General features: G+C 39.1%; 1 protein-coding gene across 4 annotated transcripts in view; it reads right to left on the reverse strand.

The window, feature by feature from the left end:
• Positions 1–2,370: 2,370 nt before the first annotated feature.
• Positions 2,371–23,243, reverse strand: part of SECISBP2L (SECIS binding protein 2 like) — a 72,222-nt gene continuing 51,349 nt past the window's right edge. For 2 of the 4 annotated variants that reach the window (XM_023740655.1, XM_023740656.1), the window contains 2 exons: positions 14,214–14,433; positions 2,839–6,631 (listed from right to left, as the gene is read on the reverse strand). In XM_023740655.1, the coding sequence (XP_023596423.1) occupies positions 5,949–6,631; positions 14,214–14,433 (903 nt within the window). In that variant the 3' untranslated portion in view covers positions 2,839–5,948. Of the gene's footprint in view, positions 6,632–10,365; positions 10,548–14,213; positions 14,434–23,243 lie in introns of those variants that run through there. The other 2 variants (XM_004386299.2, XM_023740658.1) reach the window with 2 other exon arrangements.

A 23,243-nucleotide genomic window follows, 5' to 3' on the forward strand; every position in this document is an offset into this window, starting at 1 on the left:
ACCCTCATAACCATCAAAGAATGTTTTCTTCTGTGTTTAAATCTTTTCTTGAGTTCTTATAATAGTGGTCTTATACAATATTTGTCCTTTAACAAACTGCTTAAATTTCAATTCATTATATCATTAACCTGAGAGTTTACAAAACAAAGTGCTGTAATTCAGGTAAGCAAAGACTGAGAAGCAAAGAATAAAAAGAACAGCCGAGGGAATCTGTGCACGCTTAAGAAGGTACCATTTTTACTCACATCATTCTTCCCCTGGTAAAAAAGGGTGCAACTATCACTGCCTCAAATCAGAGTCCCACGATGGGAAGTCCATGATAGTTAATACCTGCTCTCTCTGGGGAATTCAAAGCAATGGCCACACCTAAGGATTTCAAGATGGAAGCATTCATTCCTTCCATAGAAATCTACACTATTTCAGCTCCCAGACAACAGCTCACCAACTCACAATTCCGTTCTCTGGTTCCTCAACTGGATAAAGAACGGCATGCTCAGCTGGGAGCTCCAAATTCCATGCAGCTCAGTATCTTACTTGCTGTAACGCTTGGCTTCCAGGCTGCAACTTTGGATACAGGCACAACCAAGTTACAATGGCGTAGCTGCCCAATCCGTTTTTGCAAGGATCCTTTTTGGAGTCCCTGGGTGATGCAAATGGTTAAGCACTCAAATACTGAAGTCTGGTGGTTTAAACCCACCCAGAGGCACCTTGACAGACCCGCGGCCTGGCCTGGCGATCTGCTGATCTGCTTCGGAAAGGTCACAGCCTTGAAACCCTGTGGAGTACAGCTCTACTCTGCAACACATGGTGTTGCCATGAGTCGGAATCAACTCGACATTAACAGGTTTGGTTTGGTGCAAGCGATTAATTCGATTGGCTGCTAACCGAAAGGGTGGTGATTAGAGTCCACCCAGAGGCACCTGGGAAGAAAGTCCTGGCATCTACTTCCAAAAAATCAGTCACTGAAAACCCTGTGGAGCACAGTTCTATTCTGACACACATGGGGTTGCCATGAGTTAGAACTGACTCGACAGCACCTTGTTTTTTTAAAACGTCTTTGCTTGACATTAAGACTGCCAAGTAACTATAAAGTATCAGATGAGAGGAGCAGGGTGCGAGGAACAGGGATTGGGACTGGGTCCAGAACTGAAACATCTCCCATTTCCCCAAACGGATTGCTGCAACCCATAATGTTACCATTGAGACCTCTCATGTAATAAGCCATGTCACATTTCATACGTCAGTAACATTAGAGAACTGAACTCAAGCCAAATATTAATTGCATCGCTAAGATAATGCAGAAATTTCAAATGACTTAACTACTTACAAGTGGTTTAAATGTCATTTGATGGTGTTCTCAAATATCCATGGGGATGGCCCTGGTCCCCAAGTTCTGAGCTCAGACTCAGAACTATACAATTTTATGGCAATGCCCATACTTCAGGATACTTTCCTTCTCTTCTCCCTACTTCAAAAAATCTATCACACAGTAGCCTTTGACTGTCTTCAGGGGCCATGCACACCCTCTTCTGGTCAGTTAGCAGAAAAAGACTGCTGTCAGGCACTCTTTCCGTGGAGGGGCACAAACACTGGTCAAGAAGGAAGTATCTAATAAAAACTGAGGAATCTCTTCTTTGCGATCACCAAAAACTCAATTTCTTTTCATTATGAAAATTAGTGATCCTATTTCCTAACAGATGAACCTGTTCTTCCCAGATTCCCTAAATTTCATGTGACACTGTGACAAGGTCTGAGACAACTCTAGGGAAAGGGTGATCAGGTGAGGCCCAATAAACCCAGTCTTCAAGGCTATCAGCTTGGTCCTGGCACACTTCACAGGCCAGAAGACACCTGGAGAATGTGAAAGCAGCAGCTGGTTCGCACACCCTGAGCACTCTGCGCTGAGACACAGCAAAGTGCGGTGATTAAAAGCATGCACTCTGGCCAGCACACTGCCTGGGCTTGAATCCCAGTTCTGCCATTTACCAGCTGCGTGGTGGCGGGAAAGTTACCATCTCTGACTGCTTCATCTGAAGTGAGAGAGAACAGTGTACAGCTCACTAGGTTGTTGTGAGGATTAAATGAGTTAATTTTGGGAAACGGCTTTAGAGCAGGTTGTATAGAAAGGAATGTGCGGGACCTTCTAACCCCAGCATGGTCTCTGGCCAGGTGACTGGGCCCATGCTGCAGACTGCACCAACCATCTCAGATGGAGATTTTTATCAACAACTTCCTGCACAGATTTTACAACCTTCCTTGGCATGTCACGTGAGCACTGAGCAACACGAGCTGGACCTGCCTGCTTTCTCTCTCCGGCATGGTGCTCAAGTTACGGACTCTTTAAAAAGTCTATTTTGAAATGACAGACTCCATTTCAATAATCATTTTATTAGTTACAGAAGAATCCCCACTAGTATTTACATAGTGCAAAAAAGCTGTTATTATCTCCAGAATGTGATATAACAATTATCCTTCCTTCACACAGCGAAAGAACAAGATGAAAATGCCTTCGTGTTATAATTCACACTAATTTTTGCTAGCTTTTTATCAGAGCATTACAATTAAGAAATTAAATTATAAACTCATGGTATATTTAGAAATTAAATTACAAAATAATACAAAGACTTTTAAGATGTAATGTGCCAACAAAGTTTAGATTTTTATCATTAACTAGAATTCAGATTTCAATCGGGCAGATATTTTGTTTGATTTCATAATGTATGTGAGGATTGGAAGGAGCAAGGGAGGAGGAGGAGGTTTGTAAATAATTTCATAGAAAAATTTTAAATCAATAAAATTAACTTTTTTAATGGATTAATGTTCTAACCTGTTGGCACCAACATACAGAAAATACACAGACAGTTTTTTTTTTTTTTAAAACAAACTGCAGCTTTACAAACAATACTTCTTTATACATATATTTAAAGAAACGAGGTGTTAAGTTTTGTGTTGAAGAATTGAAAAATGAATGTAGAGTTTGCTACTCATTTGCACATTATAATCCCACCCCACCCACCTCCCCCAGCTTATTAAGAAATCAGACAAGTGCATTATTTGGATATTAATTTCTCAATATTTTAACTATGTGAATTCCTTTTGACTACTTCTTTTCCAAGTACTGGAAGCATATAAAATACCTTCTCTGCATAAATCACCTCCAGTCAAAGCCTTTAAAAACTTTCAGTGTATAACACACATTTTTTTCTATCTTTAGTCAAAAGAAATATATTACATCATTTACAAACATATTTAAACCAAAAATTAAGCTAATATGAACATTTGTCTTTTAAGAAGTAATAATCTTCACAGCAAACAAACCTACTGAAGCAGAAATCTAATTTTGGGAGTAAATTCATACTGTAACTCACATACTTATATACTGAAATAGAAATCTAATATTAATTATTGCCAGTAAAACAATCTCTACAAAGAAAAAAATCACCACGGTTTTTATTTCTTGTGATGATGAAACTTTACTCTTATCATTAGATCTCTTTCTAGGTCTCCAAAGAGCCACCCCACCTTGCAAAATGACAACAAAAAACTCACAACACTTTCCTAATTTTCACACTTCCTCCAAAGTCTGTCATTCAATATACACAAATTCCAAATTTATCTAAAGGAAACAAATTATAAGGACACTATTAATACTTATTTAAGCATACCTCAACATAGTAGCATTTCCTTTATTAAATTCTGTGGTATTCTCTAGAGGTGACCTGGCTCCTACATAAAAAGGCTGTGGTCCCTTGAGTTTGCTGGCGAAGAGGTACTGCATTTGTGAGAGCATTTATCGAACATATGTAATTGAACACTTGTGAAGTCTATAGCAAAATTAAAAGTTACTGGTGTTCTGAGGATCTCCTGAACTTTTCTTTTGATACAAATGTCAAAAATCTAAAATGACAATTCATGTTCAGAAGAAATATAAAATACAAGAAACCTTTGAAAAGCCATTACCTCAAGATCAAGAGTTATCTGAATTACTGACACTCAGTCAAGGAAATTTACACCATAAAAAGTATGAAAAGTTTTTAAATTCACTTTTAAGAATGTCAGTAGTTCAAAATCTCTATCATTTAAACCAACTAACACTTCCAAACATGTAGATACAATAAGATCTGCCACATATAAATCCATGATTACTATTTCAGAGGCTTCATTCCTTACACACTGCACTCCTTTAAGTGCTGGATCCTTGGTACCTAAGAAGTCTATTATAGAGAATAGTTTAGTCTAGACAGTACAATAATGTCCCCTCTTGGTATGCTAGTAAGGTTGACCGAGTGACATTTTCTACACAGCAATGCTCTTAAACTGTCACAATTCACAAATCCTAAATCATTAACCAAGAATCTGCGCTCTCTAGCAGTTAAATGCCAGCGTTGTAAAACACCAAAAACTAACACAGTAGTCCCAATGAGCTCAGTCAATAATCTGGCCATTTCTCCTCTTTTGCCTCTGTGAGGAAAAGGCCCTGCCCCATATAACCAGGCAGGGAAAATATCCCTTTCATTTTCGGTTTTGCGTCTGCTTATGAGAGCTTGTAAGTGGAAAGCTGGGCTGTGTGTATGCGTGTGTGTGGTCAGTTGGGGGGGGGGGCAGTCAGAGGGAAGATAGAAAAATAGGTAATTTGTAATTCTCCCACCATTACATAAACTTGTAAAGGTCACTAAAGTCCAGCTGGTGACCGACTAGCAAATACTACATTTAGCTCAGTAAGTTTAATTTCACTCAAGCAGGCAAACACATTCCCAGCGAAGGGAAGAGATAAGTAATAGTGATAACAATACCTACATATACCTGCACACTCTAGATCACCTAATAGTTTCAGCACAATTAGAACTTTCTCCTTTCTTCTAACACTTTCTCATCCAACCCTTGAATTATCAGGATACACGTAGTAAGTTAAGTTCCTGTTCCTGACTGCCTGTCAATAACTATGGCTGTTATGTGAAACGTGCTCAAGGCTAGGAACAAATATACATTAAAGATAAGATGAAACTGTCTCACTTGGGACCAGTTCGGATACTCAAATCAGAGCCATATATCAAATCCAAAGGATCCCAAATCGGAAGCATGCAAGAGAATACACCAGTACAAAAGCTTTGTTTCTGGACAGCATACATGTAAGTTCTGCAGTCATACAATTGATCAGTTATTCACCTGCCAAAATTTGCCTAGTTTTGTGTAAATAAGACTATGTACAAGAACTTTCCTGAGGTAAGAAAGAAGCAAATATGAGACAGAACTTCAAAAGATCCCATCAGGGGTGACTTTTCACTATTACAGACAACATCTACCACTTTCCACAAATAAAGCCAGTTACAATTGATCACAGTGCCTGGCTTCCTTGGCTAGCCTAAGTTTTGGAGGCTCTGTTAGGCCCAGCCCAATTTGAATCTATCACAATGATTAGTGACTTCCGAAACAAACGTTTGTAAATCAAATAATAGTTGCATCAATTTTTAGTTTTCTAATTTTTATTAGTTTTCTGATTCTACCTACAGTTCTTTTTTAAAGAAGCCCAAACAACTTTATAGTCCAGACAAATTAGAGTGAAGGAGTCACAGTCTTGAAGCCTTGAACACTGGTACCTGCTCCTATCCTTAGACCCTTCATCTTTATCTTCCAAAATAAGTCTAGGCATTTTAAGTTTATTTTCTTTAAAACCTGGTCTTTTTTTTTTTTAATCACTATTTTCCATTACAAAATAAGCTGAAATGGGTCTGAATTTTACACATAGTTCTTAGAAAGACATTTAAGATGCTAATTAAAAGCTAAACTACAGATTATAACAAAACAAGTAAAAGACAGCTACAAAAATATTTCTGTTGGGAATTAAATACATATATTAAATACTGAACAGTGCAAAATGTTGAGATGAAGCATAAAAGGTAATGGCTGCAACCCTTACACGGTTGGAATAGATAGCTGACATTCCTGAGTTACATATTTTGGGGTGTATAATTAGAATCAGCGTGCTCTTTGTTCAGCGAACCGCAGTTGCTGGGCTTCTGCTGCTCACGACTGGCTTGTTGGTCAGCAGTCCATGCCTCACCATCCATCCCTGGCTCCAGTGGCTCAGGCACCTCTGTTTCTTCTTCTCCACTTTGTTCTGCATTGTCTTCCTCAGAACCATTAAGGGTTTTTCCAAGCTGAAGGGTTTCCATAGTTCTCTGGGTCTCTGAGACCCAAGACTCAATTCTACTATTGAGCTGCACTTCTACAGATATGGGTTCATGAGTATAATCTTCCTCCTCCTCCTCATCTTCATCATCCTCTTCTTCAAGCATGCCAGGTACAAGAGTACTAGTGGTGCTGGTGATGGAGGAATTCAAAAGATCTCGGCAACTGCCATCCAAAGAGCCGGTCTCTGTGCTCTGCTGTGAGGCCCACTCCAGGTCATCTGGCTTCACTTCCTCTTTGTCGCTTGCTGTAGAGTTTCCAGGGTTTGTGGCTGAGGTAGTGCTGCCTGCAGTCACTAGCGATGCCTGCTTACCAACAGGGGTTGTGTCGCATGGAAATCTACTGGGTTTTTCAGATGTGCTGTGCTTACAGGAAACCTCTCTCTCGTTTTCTGATGTTTCCAGCCCATCTGAAGTTTCCACCATGTTTCTCCAATTTGTTTCTGCAAATATCAAACAGATTTTTTAAAAAACGGAACACTGTTTCAGAATCATGCTACTCTTAAAAACCCCAAAATAAGAGGGAAAAATAAAATACAGAAATTTTTTGGCTTAGCGATTGGAAAAACTAAGAACTTAATTTGTTCTAAAACTAGTTTAAATGTTATAAAGGGAAGACAATTCTTTAAAAAAGTTCTTTCAAGGTAAAGATAGTAGTGATAATTTAAAATCATTATTAATGATACGAAGTCAGTTTAGAGCAGAAAATGTACCAGGAATCAGGAGATGAAGTACTGCTCTGCCACCTTCCCTTTTTCATTCTGTTTTCTGGTTGTTAAATGAAAAAAGCCTTCTATTTGTATTATAGCTACTATTTGCATTCTATAGGTGTAACTCTCTTTATCAAGTTGTAGTGATATAAGCAAGCACATAGTGACCTACTCATGTCAATATATCCAACTTGATTAACACCCAATGACTATATGTTGTTGTTAGGTGCCATCCAGTCACTTCCGACTCAGCAACCCTATGCACAACAGAATGAAAACACTGCCCCATCCTGCACCATCCTCACAATCATTGCTATGTTTGAGCCCACTGTTGTAGCTACTGTGTCAATACGTCTCATTAGGGGGATCTTCCTCTTTTTCAATGACCCTCTACTTTACCCAACATGTTGTCCTTCTCCAGGAACTGGTCCCTCCTGATAATATCCCCAAAGTACATGAGATGAAGTCTCACCATCCTCGCTTCCAAGGAGCACTCTGGCCGTATTTCTTCCAAGGCAGACTTGTTCGTTCTTCTAGCAGTCCAAGGTATATTGGATATTCTTCCCCAACACTATAATTCAAAGGCATCAATTCTTCTTTGGTCTTCCCTATTCACTGTCCAACTTTCGCATGCATACAAGGCGACTGAAAATACCACGGCTTGGGTCAGGTGCACCTTAGTCCTCAAAGTGACACCTTTGCTTTTTAATACTTTAAAGAGGCCTTCTGCAGCAGATTTGCCCAATGCAATACATCATTTGATTTCTTAACTGCTGCTTCCCACGGGTGTTGACTGTGGATCCAAGTAAAATGAAATTCTTGACAACTTCAGTATTTTCTCCGTTTATCATGATGTTGCTTATTGGTTCAGTTGAGGATTTTTGTTTTCTTTGTGTGGAGGTTTAATCCATACAGATGGCTAGTCTTTGATCTTCATCAGTAAGTGCTTCAAGCCCTCTTCGCTTCCAGCAAGCAAGGCTGTGTCATCGGCATATCACAGGTTGTTAATGAGTCATCCACCAATCCTGAGGCACATTCTTCTTTATACAGTCCAGCTTCTCAGATTATTTGCTCAGCATACAGACTGAATAAGAATGGTGAAAGGACACAACCCTGATGCACACCTTTTGATTTTAAACCACACAGTATCCCCTTCTTCTGTTCAAATGACTGCCTCTTGGTCTATGTACAGGTTCCACATGGGCAGAATGAAGTGTTCTGGAATTTCCATCCTCTGCAATGTTATCCATAATTTGTTATGACCCACACAGTCGAATGCCTTTGCATAGTCAGTAAAACACTGGTAAACCTCTTACTGGTATTCTCTGCTTTCAGCCAAGATCTGTCTGATATCAGCAATGATATCCCTCGATCCACAGCCTCCTCTGAATCCGGCCTGAATTTCTGGCAGTTCCCTGTCAATGTACTGCTGTTTTTAAATTTCTTCAGTAAAATTTTACTTGCGTGTGATATTATTCAATAATTTTCACATTCTGTTGATCACCTTTCTTGGAATGGGCACAAATATATATCTCTTACAGTTGGTTGGCCAGGCAGCTGTCTTCCAAATTTCTTGGCATAGATGAGTACGCATCTCCAATGCTGTATCTTTGTTGTAACATCTCAATTGGTATTCCATCAATTCCTGGAGCTCTGTTTTTCGCCAGTGCCTTCAGTAAAGCTTGGACTTCTCCCTTCAGTACCACTGGTTCTGGACCTATGCTACCTCCTGAAATGGTTGAACGGTGATCATATACTAATACTGACCATATTTTGGGTACTTGAAATCTAGGCCCAGGGTTCGAAAAAACCTTTCCTTCCTGCAGCTACTTCAAATGGAAAATGGACCCTCCCCACTCTCACTCCAACTCATGAATCAAAATCTACTCCTCCTATATTCTCATTCTCAGTTAGTGCCATTATCATTTACACAGCTTCAAAACAGAAGTAACCTTGTAGTAATCCTTAATCGTATCTTTCTCCTTTACTACACCCCTTCATCCCACTGAACTCCTCACTACACTATGTCACTTCCAGCTCAAAAACTACTAAATTTGGTCCCTTCTCCCCATTCCCATCACTACTTAGCTCAGGCCTTATCTTGCTATACATTTGCAATATCTTCCTCAATGGTCTTGCAAGTGGTCACATCATGTCCATTTAACTGGTTTTCCATTACCATAGGGCATAATCCAAACTCCTTAGCTTGGCACAATCAATCCCCTCATGATCTGACCCTCATCTACCTTTCTGGTCTCAATGCTTTCCAATTCTCAAACACGCATTCCATGCTCATCATCACACTGAATTCTCACCGCTCCCAGAATTCTACACTTTCTACTTACAACTCCTTGCCTCTGCATAAGCTGTTCTATCTGTATGTGATGTGTTTGCCTCCTTCATCCTTCATACTCCTAACACAACCTTGATTGTTGTTGTTGTTAGTTGCCATCGAGTTGGCTCCAACTCAAAGTGACCTTATGTATAACAGAACAAACCACTGTCGAGTCCTGTGCCATCTTCAAAACCGTTGGCATGTTTGAGTCTACTGCTGCAATCACTGTGTCAATCCATCTCATGGAGGATTTCCTTGTTATCGCTCAACCTCCACTTTACCAAATATGTCGTCCTTTTCTAGGGATTGGTTTTTTCTGATGACGTGTCCAAAGTAACCAAGGTGAAGTTTCACCATCATCACTTCTGAGGAGCATTCCGGCTGTACTTCTTCCAAGACAGATGTATTCGTTCTTCTGGCAGTCCATGGTATATTCAATATTCTTTGCCACCATCACAATTTAAATGTGTCAATTCTTCTTTGGTCTTCCTTTTTCATTGTCCAGCTTTCACATGCATATGAAGCGACTGAAAAGACCATGGCTTGGGTCAGGCACACCCTAGTCATCAAAATAACATCTTGCATTCTAACACTTTAAAGAGGTCTTTTGCAGTAGATTTCCCTAATGCATTATGTCGCTTGATTTCTTGACTGCTGTTTCCATGGACACTGAATGTTGATCTAAGTAGAATGAAACCCCTGACAACTTCAATTTCTTTGCCATTTATCACGATGTTGTTTACTGGTCCAGTTGTGAGAATTCATTTTATGATTTTATGTTCAGGTGTAATCCATATTGAAGGCTGTACTCTTTTACCTTCATCAATGTTTCAAGCAAGGTCGTATCACCTGCATATGGCAGGCTGCTAATCAATTTTTCTCCAATCCAGATGCCGCATCCTTGAGAACCACCCTTAAATGTCAGTTCCTTTGTGAAGCCTTTCCTGACTTTCCAAAGAGAGGCATTCACTAACGTGGACTCCCACAGCACATTCTGCATATGTACTTCAAATGCACTTATTTTTATGTTTGCTGTTCCAACCCTTCATGCCTCCCACTCCAGTTCCAGCTCATCTGTGTCCCTATGCTTGGCATATAGTAAGTATGGGGGTGGGGGTGGCTACTAAATATTTCACACATATACCTAATTATCTAAAAAATAATCTTGAAAAGGCATAAAAATTTTAAAAATATTTAGACATACATTTACATTTTCTTCCAACAGTCTTTTACCCCTTCAAAAGTACTGCAAGAATTCACTTATGGGGTTTAGACAAAGTCTCATCCCTCCCTTGACAATACCAGAGCAATGAGCTAAAGGAAAAGGAAAAAGGAAGGAGATCAGTAAAATGAGCAGGCTGAGTATCAGGCAGTCATCTACTCTGTAGGTGAGCTTAAAGTCAGATTGGTCCTTCAGAAAAGAAAGGGGGATATACCTTAAAAGCAGAGACAAGAGATCTGGGTTAAACCATCAAGAGACCTATCATAATGATCAAACAGCCACTAAGGGCATGTATCCACAAAGAGGTGCAGGCTGAGGCTCCCATCTTAAAGCAATAGGTGAAGCTTGATAACAGCTGAAGAACACACACACACACACACACACACACACACACACACGAACACAACTGGGAGAAACAGAGCAGGTACGAAAAGGCCATCTTTCTCTACAGGACAGGAGAAAACTAGCAGGGCGCTGAAGGCTGAAGTGCAGGCAGTCTGAAACTAGAACAGAACATCTAGAAGACCACTTTTGAAGAAGGGACTAGGAAGGAGGTTAAAGGCAGGATCAAAGGTCTCAACAAGCCTGGAAATCACATTCTGGTTTATTTTAGCAGAATTTATTCAGTAAAGCTCTACCTTGCTAGTTAATCCTTTCTAGGCTTTCTTGTTTTATTACTTCTTTGTGAAATTGTCTTTTTTAACTTTCAAGTCACTAGTGGGTTTGTCAGAGGAAGCAGGGTGTGTTTCTCCCTTCAGTCAGTAAAGTTGGTGGTATACAGTAGAGGAATAGACAAAGGTGTTCAAGAGCCTACAGAGGAAGGAGTGGCAGCAGGGAATGGGCAGGAAACTCAGGATAGATGGGCCAGACAGTGAGGCTGTCCTCCCCACACAAGTGGTGACTGAATATCTACTGCATGGTCTTTCTGGAAATTCATTCAACAGACAGGCAATACACACCATACTGGTTAAGAGTATAGTTCTGGAGTCAGAGTTACCAGCTCTGCAACAGGTCAAATTATTTACCTCTCTTTTCCTTAGCTTCTGCATCTATAAAATGGGGTATAGTATTTCTTATCTTATAGGGTTGTTGGGAGAATTAAATAACAATAATGTGAAGTGCTTAGAAAAGTACACAGCACATAACAAGAGCTTCCAAAAAACCAAATCAAACCCACTGCTGTCAAGTTGATTCCAATTGAGAGCAACCCTGTAGGTCAGAGGAGAACTGCCTCATAGGGTTTCCAAGGATGTAAATCGTTACGGGAGCAGAATGCCACATCTTTCTCCTGTAGAGCAGCTGGTGGGTTCAAACCACAGACCTTTCGGTTAGCAACCAAGGACTTAACCACAATGCCACCAGGACGCTTCTAATAAAGAGCTTAGTAAGTTATTATTTATCAACTGTCCATTATGTGCCAAGGTCCTATCCTCAAAGAACTTACAGGTTAGTTGGGATTTATGTTCAAAACCAGTTGTTTCATGTAAGTGTGACAGAATGGAGAGTCAGCTCAGGTGGAAAGGAAAAAAGCAAAGAAACAAACAAGATGTACACAAAGGGCAATAAGGCTGAATTATCAATAGGAGCCTTTCTATGCTATCAATGTCTAGTAGCCCCTTCCCCAGCTTTAAGAAGCCCTAGTGGCACAGTGGTTAAGTGCTTGGCTGCTAACTGAAGGTTGGCTGTTAGAACCCACCAGCTGCTCTGCGGGAGAAAGATGTGGAAGTCTGCTTCTGTAAAGATTACAGCCTTGGAAATCCTATGGCACAGTTCTACTCTGTCATATAGGGTTGCTATGATTCAGAACTGACTAACAGCAATGGGGAATGGGGCTCCCCAGCTTTGTTTTTCTTTAAACTGCAGAAATCAAAAGAAAACATTTTAGAAATTGTGCAAAAGGATGGTATAGCAGATGCTGTTTGTTGTCTATCCGTCATTCCCCATTTTCCTCCTTGCTAACAGAACTCCCAGTCCCAGAGAATGAATTAAAATAATAGTTCTTAGCCTATCATGGATATCCCTTACCACTTTTGCCAAATACTCTTTTCTGTGTCTCCTGTGATCAGTTCTGGCCAATGAAACAAAAGGGGAAGTCTTCTGAAAACCTTTTCTTTCACTGCTAAAAGGAGTGCACTGCCTGAACCTTCTGCTTGTAACTGTAGCTGTGATGTACAGAGCTGCAGCAGTCACTCCTAAACATGAGATGATGGGCACAAGAACAAGAGGCCACAGACCGAGAACGGAAGAGAGAAAGGAAAGAGGCAGGATCCCTGGTGACACTGCTGAGCTACGGAACCAGTCCTGAACCACTTACCTCCAGATTCCATATGAGAAATAATTAAATATCCCAATTTCTTTGGCCACAATTAGGGGGTTTTATGTTTCTAGCTGAATGCATCTGATACAGATAGAGTAACTTTAGCTTTGCTCCTGATGTTATTTATGATTACTTCTGCCCATTTCATTGGCATTCTGATCAATCAGCTCATCAGGTCAAAATCTATAGGGTTCTGCCTAGTGCCCTCTCTAGGATTCAACCATCAGTTCACAGGATTTCAGCTCTGAATGGAACCTTATAGATGACCTAGATCAACCCTCTTCATTTTACTGAAAAGAAGTCTGAGGCCTAGAGATTAATCAACCATGCCTAATTCCCTTAGGTAGAGTGTAAAAAAGTCAAAACGCCAATCTTTTAACACTTAAATCTTGTGCTTTTTGCAAACACCTCCTAAATTTTTGAGTTTCTTTTATAAAACTTGCCTTTATTGTTGCCCTGATAAAAATCATTTGTCAATTTGCCATTTGTTCACCCATAACTTTAAGAATTCATCATGCAGTTTCTCTATGGGATTTGGCATTTCACTATATAAAGAACTGGTCTTACAAAGTCAGCACTGTAACTTCATTATTTGCAAATAACATCACGCCAGCAGAAGAAAGAACTTCTAAGCCAGTACCACCTACCCATAACCAATAGTTTTCTAAAGGTCCACAATAACTGTTTAATTTCCTCTGGTCTGGAGCTTTATCAAAAGTATCCCAAACATTTAACCTCAATCACAGACTGAGAGACCAGGAAAGGAAATGCGAGGAGAAAGAAATGACGGACTCAGTATTCTAAATTTCAGGTGGCAACAAGCTATTTGGTAAACTCCTAGATAGATTAAAAAGAGAAAAGGAAGAACAAGGGACCAAGCTGAAGGAGGCAACTGTTTTTTGAGAAAAAAAATCAGAAACTAAATCAAGAAAAGAACTTAACAGTTCTAAGTATTACAGAAACAAGGCAAGGGAATTTTAAGATACAGGGTGCAGTAAATAATGTTATTTTAAACATTAAAAAGAAATACTATTTTATATATATTTCTTTTTGACAACAATCAAATGCCACATGTCTAGATTTTATAAGCTTAGATTGAATAGTATTATGGACTTAAGTGTACTTAGTTAATACAAAATTTTAATAACTGAGTGTAAAATAATAGGATAAAACTACAACAACACAGGATTTACTTAAGTTACAGGTTGTAGGTATGGTGCACTGTTTTTAAATCTCCTTGAGCTTTTTCTCTTTTTTAGAGTTTGGAACTGTGATCAAATTCCAGAGTGTCACAGAAAGACTCAGTCCCAAATATTCTCCTAATTTTGAATAGACATGTTTAATGCAACTTTTTTAAACAAAATCTGATAATCAAGAATAAAGATAAAAACAAAAGGTGGCACGGAAAGTCATCCATTTAAAATGGTATGTAACAACTTACCATATTCCTTTTCATTTACTTCAGAGATGGGTTCAGAAATAACACTGCAGAAAGAAATGGCGCTTGCTGCAGAAGGATTCCGGGAATGTCCCATGTGGTGTGGCACCTTCTTCACATTCTTTAAGGCTTCCTCAGCCTGCTCTTGTTCCATTGCTGCAACCATATCTTTATATGCTTTCCTAGCTTCTTCAGTGAGTTCTACTAACTTATTAAACAAGCTCTAAAAATAACAAGAGATTCTGATCAGTCCACTTTTTTTAAAAATTTTTTTAAAATTGTACTTTAGATGAAGGTTTACAGAACAAATAGTTTCTCATTAAACAGTCAGTACACTTTTTGTTATAGTTTTTATTCCTATCAATTAGCAATATCCCTACTGTTTCAGGGTCAAGTATACTTTCAATCAGCACAAAATCCAAATGGTATGCAAACCCCGGAACCTTACAAAATACTTTGTAACTTACATATACATTTAATTCTCACAAGCCTGAGGAAACTTCTTGATTCTAATACTAATCACTAAATATGATATATTAAAAGTTCTTGCAGACATTATTAATTCAATAAATATACCCTCTGTGTCTGACACTACAGAGGGTACAAAGATGACTGAACACCAACTCTGTTATTAAAGAAACTTCCATGTGGCTGAAGGAAGACAAGGGATAGCTATAATTCAAGGCACAAAACTGTAAATGCCTTGAGAGATATGAACTGTATGGCTTTTGAAAGAGACATCAAATCTAACTGCTGAGCATCAGTGAAGAATTCATGAAGGAAGACGGTATATGATATGGCCTTAAAAAACAGGTACAATTTTGAGCATTGGAGACAGGGCATTCTTAGCTAAGTGTGCAAGATCGTGACTAAATGTATGGATACAGAATAAGGTTTGTTCCAGAAGCAGTAAGGAATCTTATATAGGTTAGAATATAAGGGAAGGAAGGGACCCTGGTGGTGCAGTGGTTAAGCATTTGGCTGCTAACCAAAAGGTTGGCAGTTCGAATCCAGCAGGTGCTCCCAAGGAGGAAGATGTGGCAGTCTGCTTCCATAAAGATTTACAACCTTGGAAATCCTATGAGGCAGTTCTACTTTGTCCTATAGGGTTGCTGTGAGTCGGAATCGACTCAACAGCAATGGAGATAAGCGAATGAGTGTGTGTAGGGTAATGTCCAAGAATGTAGGAGAAGATGGTCATCTCCACAAGAATTAAAGTTCCCTATAATATTCGCTTGTTAGGAGACTCTACCAAAAAACAAACAAACCAACCCATCACCATCGAGTCAATTCTGACTCACAGTGACCCTACAGGACAGAGCAGAACTGCCCCAGAGAGTTTCCAAGGAGGGCGTGGGGATTCAAACTGCCGACCTTTTGGTTAGCAGCCGTAGCACTTAACCACTATGCCACCAGAGTTTCCTAAAAGAATATAAAGACCAAAAAAAGTGAGCGATGGTATAGTTAGCTGGGGCCTTGACAATGATGAAAATATGACACTTACAATATAAGCAAGCATGATTATTGGTCCAAAGGCAAATTACGGAAATGGAATATATAGCCTGGAAACAGAATGTGGAGCTAAACATCCAGAAGTTCCTCCATCAGTGAAATTCATAACAAAAATTAAAATGAATGGAATAAACGACTCTAGTGAAATGGCAGGACCACAGCATACTTGTGTCAAAATGGCAAAATTCATATGGCATTAAGGATGTATAGCATTAAATGATATCCAAACAAAATATAGTTTCCACAGTCACCAGAAGGATAATTACTTTTAGTGGTTCTTATATTCAACAACCTTCTACTCATGTTAATATCTTGATTTAGTATCACAATGCAAAACACCCACATGTTGTTGCTGTTGGGTGCCATCAAATTGATTCTGATTCATAGCGACCCCATGTGACAGAGTAAAACTGCCTCACAGGGTTTTCTTGGCTGTAATTTGTGTATGTGTATGGGTGTGTGTGTGTGTGGTTTCTGGGTTTTTTAAAAATTAAAGTGTAAAGTACCAACAAAAATCCATAAAACACAACTGTATAGTTCAGTGGATTTTTCATAAATTGAACACACGTAACAAGAATCCAAACCAAGAAAGAGAAACTTGCTGCTCTGCATGAGCAGGTCCCCCTTCGTCACTACCTCAAAGATAACTAGAATCCCAGGTGCTAACCCAACAGATTGCTTTTTGGCTGTAATCTTTACGGAAGCAGAATGCCAGGTGTTTCTCCCAAAGAGCTGTTGAGTAGATTTAAACCGCCAACTCTTTGGTTAGCAGCTGAGCATTTAACCATTGCACCACCAGCTGGTAAACATGGTGTGTGCGTGCGTGTGTGGGCGTGTGTGCGTGTGTATCTACTTTTATATATAAACGCATGTTTTCAGACAATGGAAGGAAAATTACAGCACAATTTTTTAAATAAGGCATTGTCTTTTAAGTATAGATCTAAATGTTTTTGAAAACTAATCTCAAAAAGGAAAAGCATAAATGGCATGCTTTAGCCAGCTGCAGCTGAAATTGTTTAATGTAGCATATAGAATAAATGCTGTTGCTAAATGCACTGATTTTTGAAGAAGGGTAGGTACTAACTACTAGCAGTCTCAAAATATATTCAGGGTTTATTTATTTTATGAAAAAAGGGAAGATGAATTCTATTCAAAGCAGCCCCTATGTAACAGACTTAGTAAATATTTATTTGCAGTCTTTAACACACCTCGCATGTTAAGTGAAACAACAAAAAGAAAATAGGCATACAGATACGTGATTCTGAGTTTACAATGTAAATAAAACATAGAAATTTTTAGAAAAAAAGAATGTAAGGGAAGAGAAGAAAATAAAATTGAAGAGATAAGATGGGGGGAGAGAGAAGCTAGGATCAGAAAATAAAAGCCTTGATTATAAGGGTAAGGGATGAAAACTTAATTCAAAGGATAGTTCCATCAGATGAAAAATAACTTACGTGCACTACCACATTATTATGAATGGATATACTTCATAATACATCAGTATTTTCTTTACCACCATTTTACAGTGGTTATTTTCATTTGAACTATAATCTATTTACCTCAAAATAGCAGAGGACAATAAAACACTGTATAAACAAAACTGGAAAGCATTTATAATATAAAACCATAAAAATAAAAACAAAAAAAATTCAGTAAGACAGTACAATTAAAAACAAACGTATCTACTTTTCCTGATCCCATTCGTACTCTATAAACTCTAATAGTGAACAAAAAAGGAAGTACATTTTATTTGAATTTATTAGGTATCTTTATATATGACCCTTTCTTTCTCACAAAGGTATTCATCACCCCAATTCTCACAAATTGTTTAACATAAGCAGGCAGATATACATCTACCACACAATTCATTCAACAAACATTTATAGCCGGCTCATGCTCAAGTAATGTGTTAGGTATCATGGATACAAAGACAACGGGCTCGCTCTCAAGAAATTCAGTTACAGAACACATAAACTATGGAAAGATGGCATCAGATGCTATAATCAAGGAATGCATGAGCTACTGTGGGAGTACAAATACCAACAATATACTGAGAGAGAGTAATAGGTGGGTAGACAGATCATTTCATGGGTGGTGGGAGGGATACAGGATGGATAGTGGGGTGGGAATATGCAAACGTGCTGACTGAATAGGAAAGGCTAGACATGTACAGAAGAATAGTACGGTTGGTAAGGGGAAATGTCCTTTAGTGATAGGATGCAGTTCTTTTTAAAAAAAAAAAAATTTAATTTTTGGTGAAAGTTTACACAATAAGTTAGGCTCCCATTTGACAATTTCCACACAAACTGTTCAGTGACATTAGTTATCATTTATCACAATGTGTCAACAGTGTCTTTGTGTTCTGTTTGTTCCATTTCCAGTACTCTAGTTTCCCTGTATCCTCATCTTCTCATCTTTGCTTTCGAGTAACTGTTGATCTTTTGGTGTCATAACAGATGGTTTTTAAGTAGAGCACCAATCTTACAGGTTGTTGTTAGGTGCTGTCGAGTTGGTTCCAACTCAGAGCAGCCTTATGTACAACAGATCGAAACACTGCACAGTCCTGTGCCACCCTCACAATTGTTGCTATGCTTGAGCCCACCACTGCAGCCACTGTGTCAATCCATCTCATTGAAGGTAACATTCTTTATTCTGTGTGCTACTCTGCTATTTTGCTAAAAGGTGATTTCAGGGGAGAGGGCTTGGTTCTAGGTTTAACTAAAGAGCATCTGAGGGCGATAGTCTTATGGAGTCCTCTGTTCTCTACTATTCCAGTTTTTCTGGCTTTTTTTTTAAAGAATCTGAGTTCTGCTCCACATATTTCTCCCATTCTATCCAGAACCATTTACTGTGACCTCCGTCAGAAGAGTCAATGGTGGTAGCTGGGTACCATCTAGTTCTTCTGGTCTCTGGATAAATGAGGTCAAGGCTCTTCTAGACTTCTTTCTTCTCTGAGCTTTTGGTTACCTTCTTTACTGTTTTGCTCCTGGTGAGCTGAGACCCGCACTTTTGCTTAGATGGCCACTCACAAGTTTTTAAAGACTCCAGACATCACGTACTTCATTAGGATACAGATCATGATTTCTGTGAACTATGTTATGCCAACTGACTGACTTGTCCCATGAGACTATGGTCCTAAGCTTTCAAAACGAGAAAACCAGTCTTGGAAGGTGTTTGGTTATGACTGAAGAGTATCTGTATTTGTGTCTTCAATGAATATATATGTCTGCACCCACATATTTGTATTTACATGTACCTACAGATACTTCTATTTCTTCTCGCCTATGTACACACCTGTATCTACCCATATATGAAATGCCTATACCCATCCACATGTGCTCGAACACTCATTTTTATTTTAGTTGTGCTGTGCTCACTATACTCATTTGGTGCCACTTTTCCCACCACCAAAAGTAACAAGTCTCCATTATCTAAAGCATACTTTGCCTTCCCCCCCCGTAACCATCAATGAACATTCATTTTTCTATATATATCTATTCTTGTCTTCTTATAAAAAAGGATCATACAATATTTGTCCTTATATGCTTATTTCACTTAGCATTATGCTCTCCCGGTCCGTCCATGTTATACTATGTTTCATGGAGTCATTACTGTTCTTTATGGTTGTGTAGTATTCCACTGTTATGTATGTACTACAATTTGCTTATCCACTCATCAGTTGATGGGCACTTCAGTTGCTTCCATTTATCTACTATTGTGAATAAAGCAGCAATGAACATAGATGTATGTATGTCTGCTCGTGTATTATTTTTGACTCTAAGAAGCCCTGGTGGCACATTGGTTAAAGCGACTGACTGCTAACTGAAAGGTCAGCAGTTCAAAATCACCAGCCGCTCTTTGGAAAAAGATGTGGCAGTCTGCTTTTGTGGAGATTTACAGCCCTGGACCCTATGGTGTCACTATTAGTCAGAATCAACTTGACAGCAGTGGATTTGGTTTTTGGGTTAGGATATAAACCTAGGAGTGGAAATGCAGTATCATGGGGTAGTTATATTTCTAGTTTTTTGAGAAAGTGCCATGCTGTTTTCCACAGTGGTTGTACCGTTTTACAGTCCCACCAGCAATAGATAAGGTTTCCAATTGCCCCACATCCTCACCAACATTCATTATTTTTTTATTTTTTATCAGTGCCATTTTAGCCATGGTGAGATGGTATCTCACTATAGTTCTAAACTGCATCTCTCTAATGGCTAATTTCTCTAATAAGCATCTTCGTATGCGTTTGTTGGCTGCCTGAATGTCCTCTATGGTGAAGGTTTTGTTCATGTTCTTTGCCCATTCTGTGATTATTTCTCTTTTTGTTGTTGAGTTCTTGCAGCTTTCTATAGATTTTAGAAATAAGCTATTTATCAGGTTAATCTGTTTTCGAAGATTTTTTTCCCAGTCTGTAGGTTGTCTGTTTACTCTTTTGATAAAATCTTTTGATGAGGATACGTTTTCAATTTTCAAAAGGTCCCATTTATCTATTTTTTCTTCTATTCATGCATTTGTTGTAATGTTTATCCTATTTTTACAAAAGATTAAGTCCCACAGTTTTCTCCCTATGTTGTCTTCCAAGAATTTTATGGTTTTAGGTTGAACATTTAGGTCTTTGATCCATTCTTAGTTTTTGTGTATGCTGTAACATATGGGTCCTATTTCATCTTTTTGCAGATGGACATCCAGTTTTGCCGGCACCATTTATTAAAGAGACTGTTTCTGCCCCACTGAATGGACCTTGGCCCCTAGTGGAAAATCAGTTGTCCATAGATGGCTGAGTTTAATTCTGAGTTCTCAATTCTATTCCACTTGTCTACGTGTCTATCACTGAACCAGTAACAGGCTGTTCTGATTACAGTGGCTGTGCAGTGTTCTGATATCGGGGAGTCTGAGGCCTCCTGCTTTTTTTGTTTTCTTCAGTATTACTTTGGCTATTCAGAGTTTCTTTCCTATCCATATGATGTTGATCTTTAGTATTTTCATTTCAGTAAAGAATGTTGTTGGGATTTATATCAGGATTGCACCGAATCTGTACATCAATTTAGGCAGAACGGACATTTTCGGAGTATTAAGTCTTCCAATCCATAAGCACTAGATATCTTTCCTTTTTTTTTTCTTTTCCAATTTCTTCCCATACAAACACTTATACATAAACTGTTACGTAACTCTAATTGCTCTCCCCATATTGTGACAGCACACTCTTCCTTTCCACCCGATTCCCCAGGTCCATTCAACCAGCTCCTAACTGACTCTGCCTTCCCATCTCACCTCTGGACAGAAGCAGCCTGTTTAGTCTCTTGTATCTGTTTGAGCTAAGAGGCACACTCCTTATGAGTATCACTTTATGCCCCACAGTTCAGTCCAACCCGTCTGAAGAGCTGGCCTTGAAAACTGTTTTACTTCTGGGCTGACAGAAAATCCAGGGGGCATGGTTTCTGGGGAGCCTCCAGTCTCAGTCAGACCATTAAGTCTGGTCCTCTTACTAGAATTTGAGTTCTGCACCCCACCTATCTCCTGCTCCATCCAGGACTCTCTGTTGTGTTCCCTGTCAGTGCAGTCACTGGTGATAGCTGGACACCATCTAGCTCTTCTGGTCTCAGGCTAATGAACTCTCTGGTTTATGTGGCCCTTTCTGTCTCTTAGGCTAATAGTTTCCTTGTGTCTTTGGTGTTCTTCATTCTCCTTTACTCCCAGTGGTTGGGACCACTCAATGCATCTTAGATAGCCGCTTGCAAGCTTTTAAGACCCCAGACGCCACTCACCAAAGTAGGATGCAGAACATTTTCTTAATAAGCTTTGTTAGGCCAATTGACCTAGGTGTCCCCAGATCCCCTACTCTGTCCTTCAACCTGTTTGACTGTATTCAGGAAACTTCTTAGCTTTGGTTCAGTCCAGCTGTGCTGACTTCCCGTTGTGTGTGCTGCACTTCCCTTCACCTAAGATAATTCTTAGCTAGTTAGTAAATAACCCTAACTCCCCCCCCACCCCGCCTAACCATCAAAGAATGTTTTCTTCTGTGTTTAAACCTTTCCTTGGCTTCTTATAAATAGTGGTCTTATACAATATTTGTCCTTCTGTGACTGACTAAATTCACTCAGCATAACGACCTCCAGATTCCTCCATGTTATGTTTCACAGCTTCATTGTAGTTCTTTATCGTTGCGTAGTATTCCATTGTGTGAACATACGATAATTTGTTTATCCATCAGTCCGCTGATGGGCACCTAGGTTATTTCCATCTTTTTGCTATTGTGAACAGTGCTGCAACAAACATGGGTATGCACATATCTATTCGTGTAGCAGCTTTTATTTCCCTAGGATATATTCCAAGGAACAGAATAGCTGGATTGTATGGTACTTCTCTTTCTAGCTTTTTAAGGAAGCGCCAAATTGATTTCCAAAGTGGTTGTACCATTTTACATTTCCACCAACAGTGTGTAAGTGTTCCACTTCTCCACAACCTCTGCAGCATTTATTATTTTGTGCTTTTAGGATTAATGCTAGCCTTGTTGGGGTGAGATAATATCTCATTGTAGTTTTGATCTGCATTTCTCTAATGGCTAATGATTGTGAGCACTTCTTCATGTGTCTGTTAGCCGCCTGAATATCTTCTTCGGCAAAGTGCGGGTTCATATCCTTTGCCCAATTTTTAATTGGGTTATTTGTCCTTTTGTTGTTGAGGTTTTACAGTATCTTGCAGATTTTAGAGATTAGATGCTGATTGGATTTGTCATAGCCAAATTTTTTTTCCCAGTCTGTAGGCTGTCTTTTGACTCTTTTGGTGAAGTCTCTGGATGAGCGTAAGTGTTTGATTTTTAGGAGCTCCCAGTTATCCAGTCTCTCTTCTGGTGCTTTTGCATTGTTACTGATGGTTCATACTGTGTTTAGGCCATGGATTAGGGCTCCTAGAACTGTCCCTATTTTTTCTTCCATGATCTTTATCATTTTCAATTTTATATTTAAGTCTTTGATCCATTTTTAGTTTTTGTGCATGGTGTGAGGTATGGGTCGTTTCATCTTTTTGCAGATGGATATCCACTTATGCCAGCATCATTTGTTAAAGAGACTGTATTTTCCCCCAATTAACGGACTTTGGGCCTTTGTCAAATATCAGCTGCTCATAGATGGATGAATTTATGTCTGGATTCTCAATCCTGTTCCATTAGTCTATGTATCTGTTGCTGTACCAGTACCAGGCTGTTTTGACTACTGTGACGATATTTAATAACAAGTTCTAAACTCAGGTAGTGTAAGGCCTCCCACTTTGTTCTTCTTCTTGAGTAATGCTTTACTTATTCGGAGCCTCTTCCCTTTCCATATGAAGTTGGTGATTTGTTTCTCCATCACATTAAAAAAATGCTGTTAGATTCTGGATCAGTATTGCATTGTATCTGTCGATTGCTTTGGGGAGAACTGACATTTTCACAATGTTGAGTCTTCCTATCCATGAGGAAGGTATGTTTTTCCAGTTAGGCAGGTCTCTTTTGGTTTCTTGCAGTAGTGTCTTGTAGTTTTCATTGTA

This window comes from Trichechus manatus, unplaced genomic scaffold, assembly GCF_000243295.1.
Source record: "Trichechus manatus latirostris isolate Lorelei unplaced genomic scaffold, TriManLat1.0 scaffold00161, whole genome shotgun sequence".
NCBI lineage: Eukaryota > Metazoa > Chordata > Mammalia > Sirenia > Trichechidae > Trichechus > Trichechus manatus.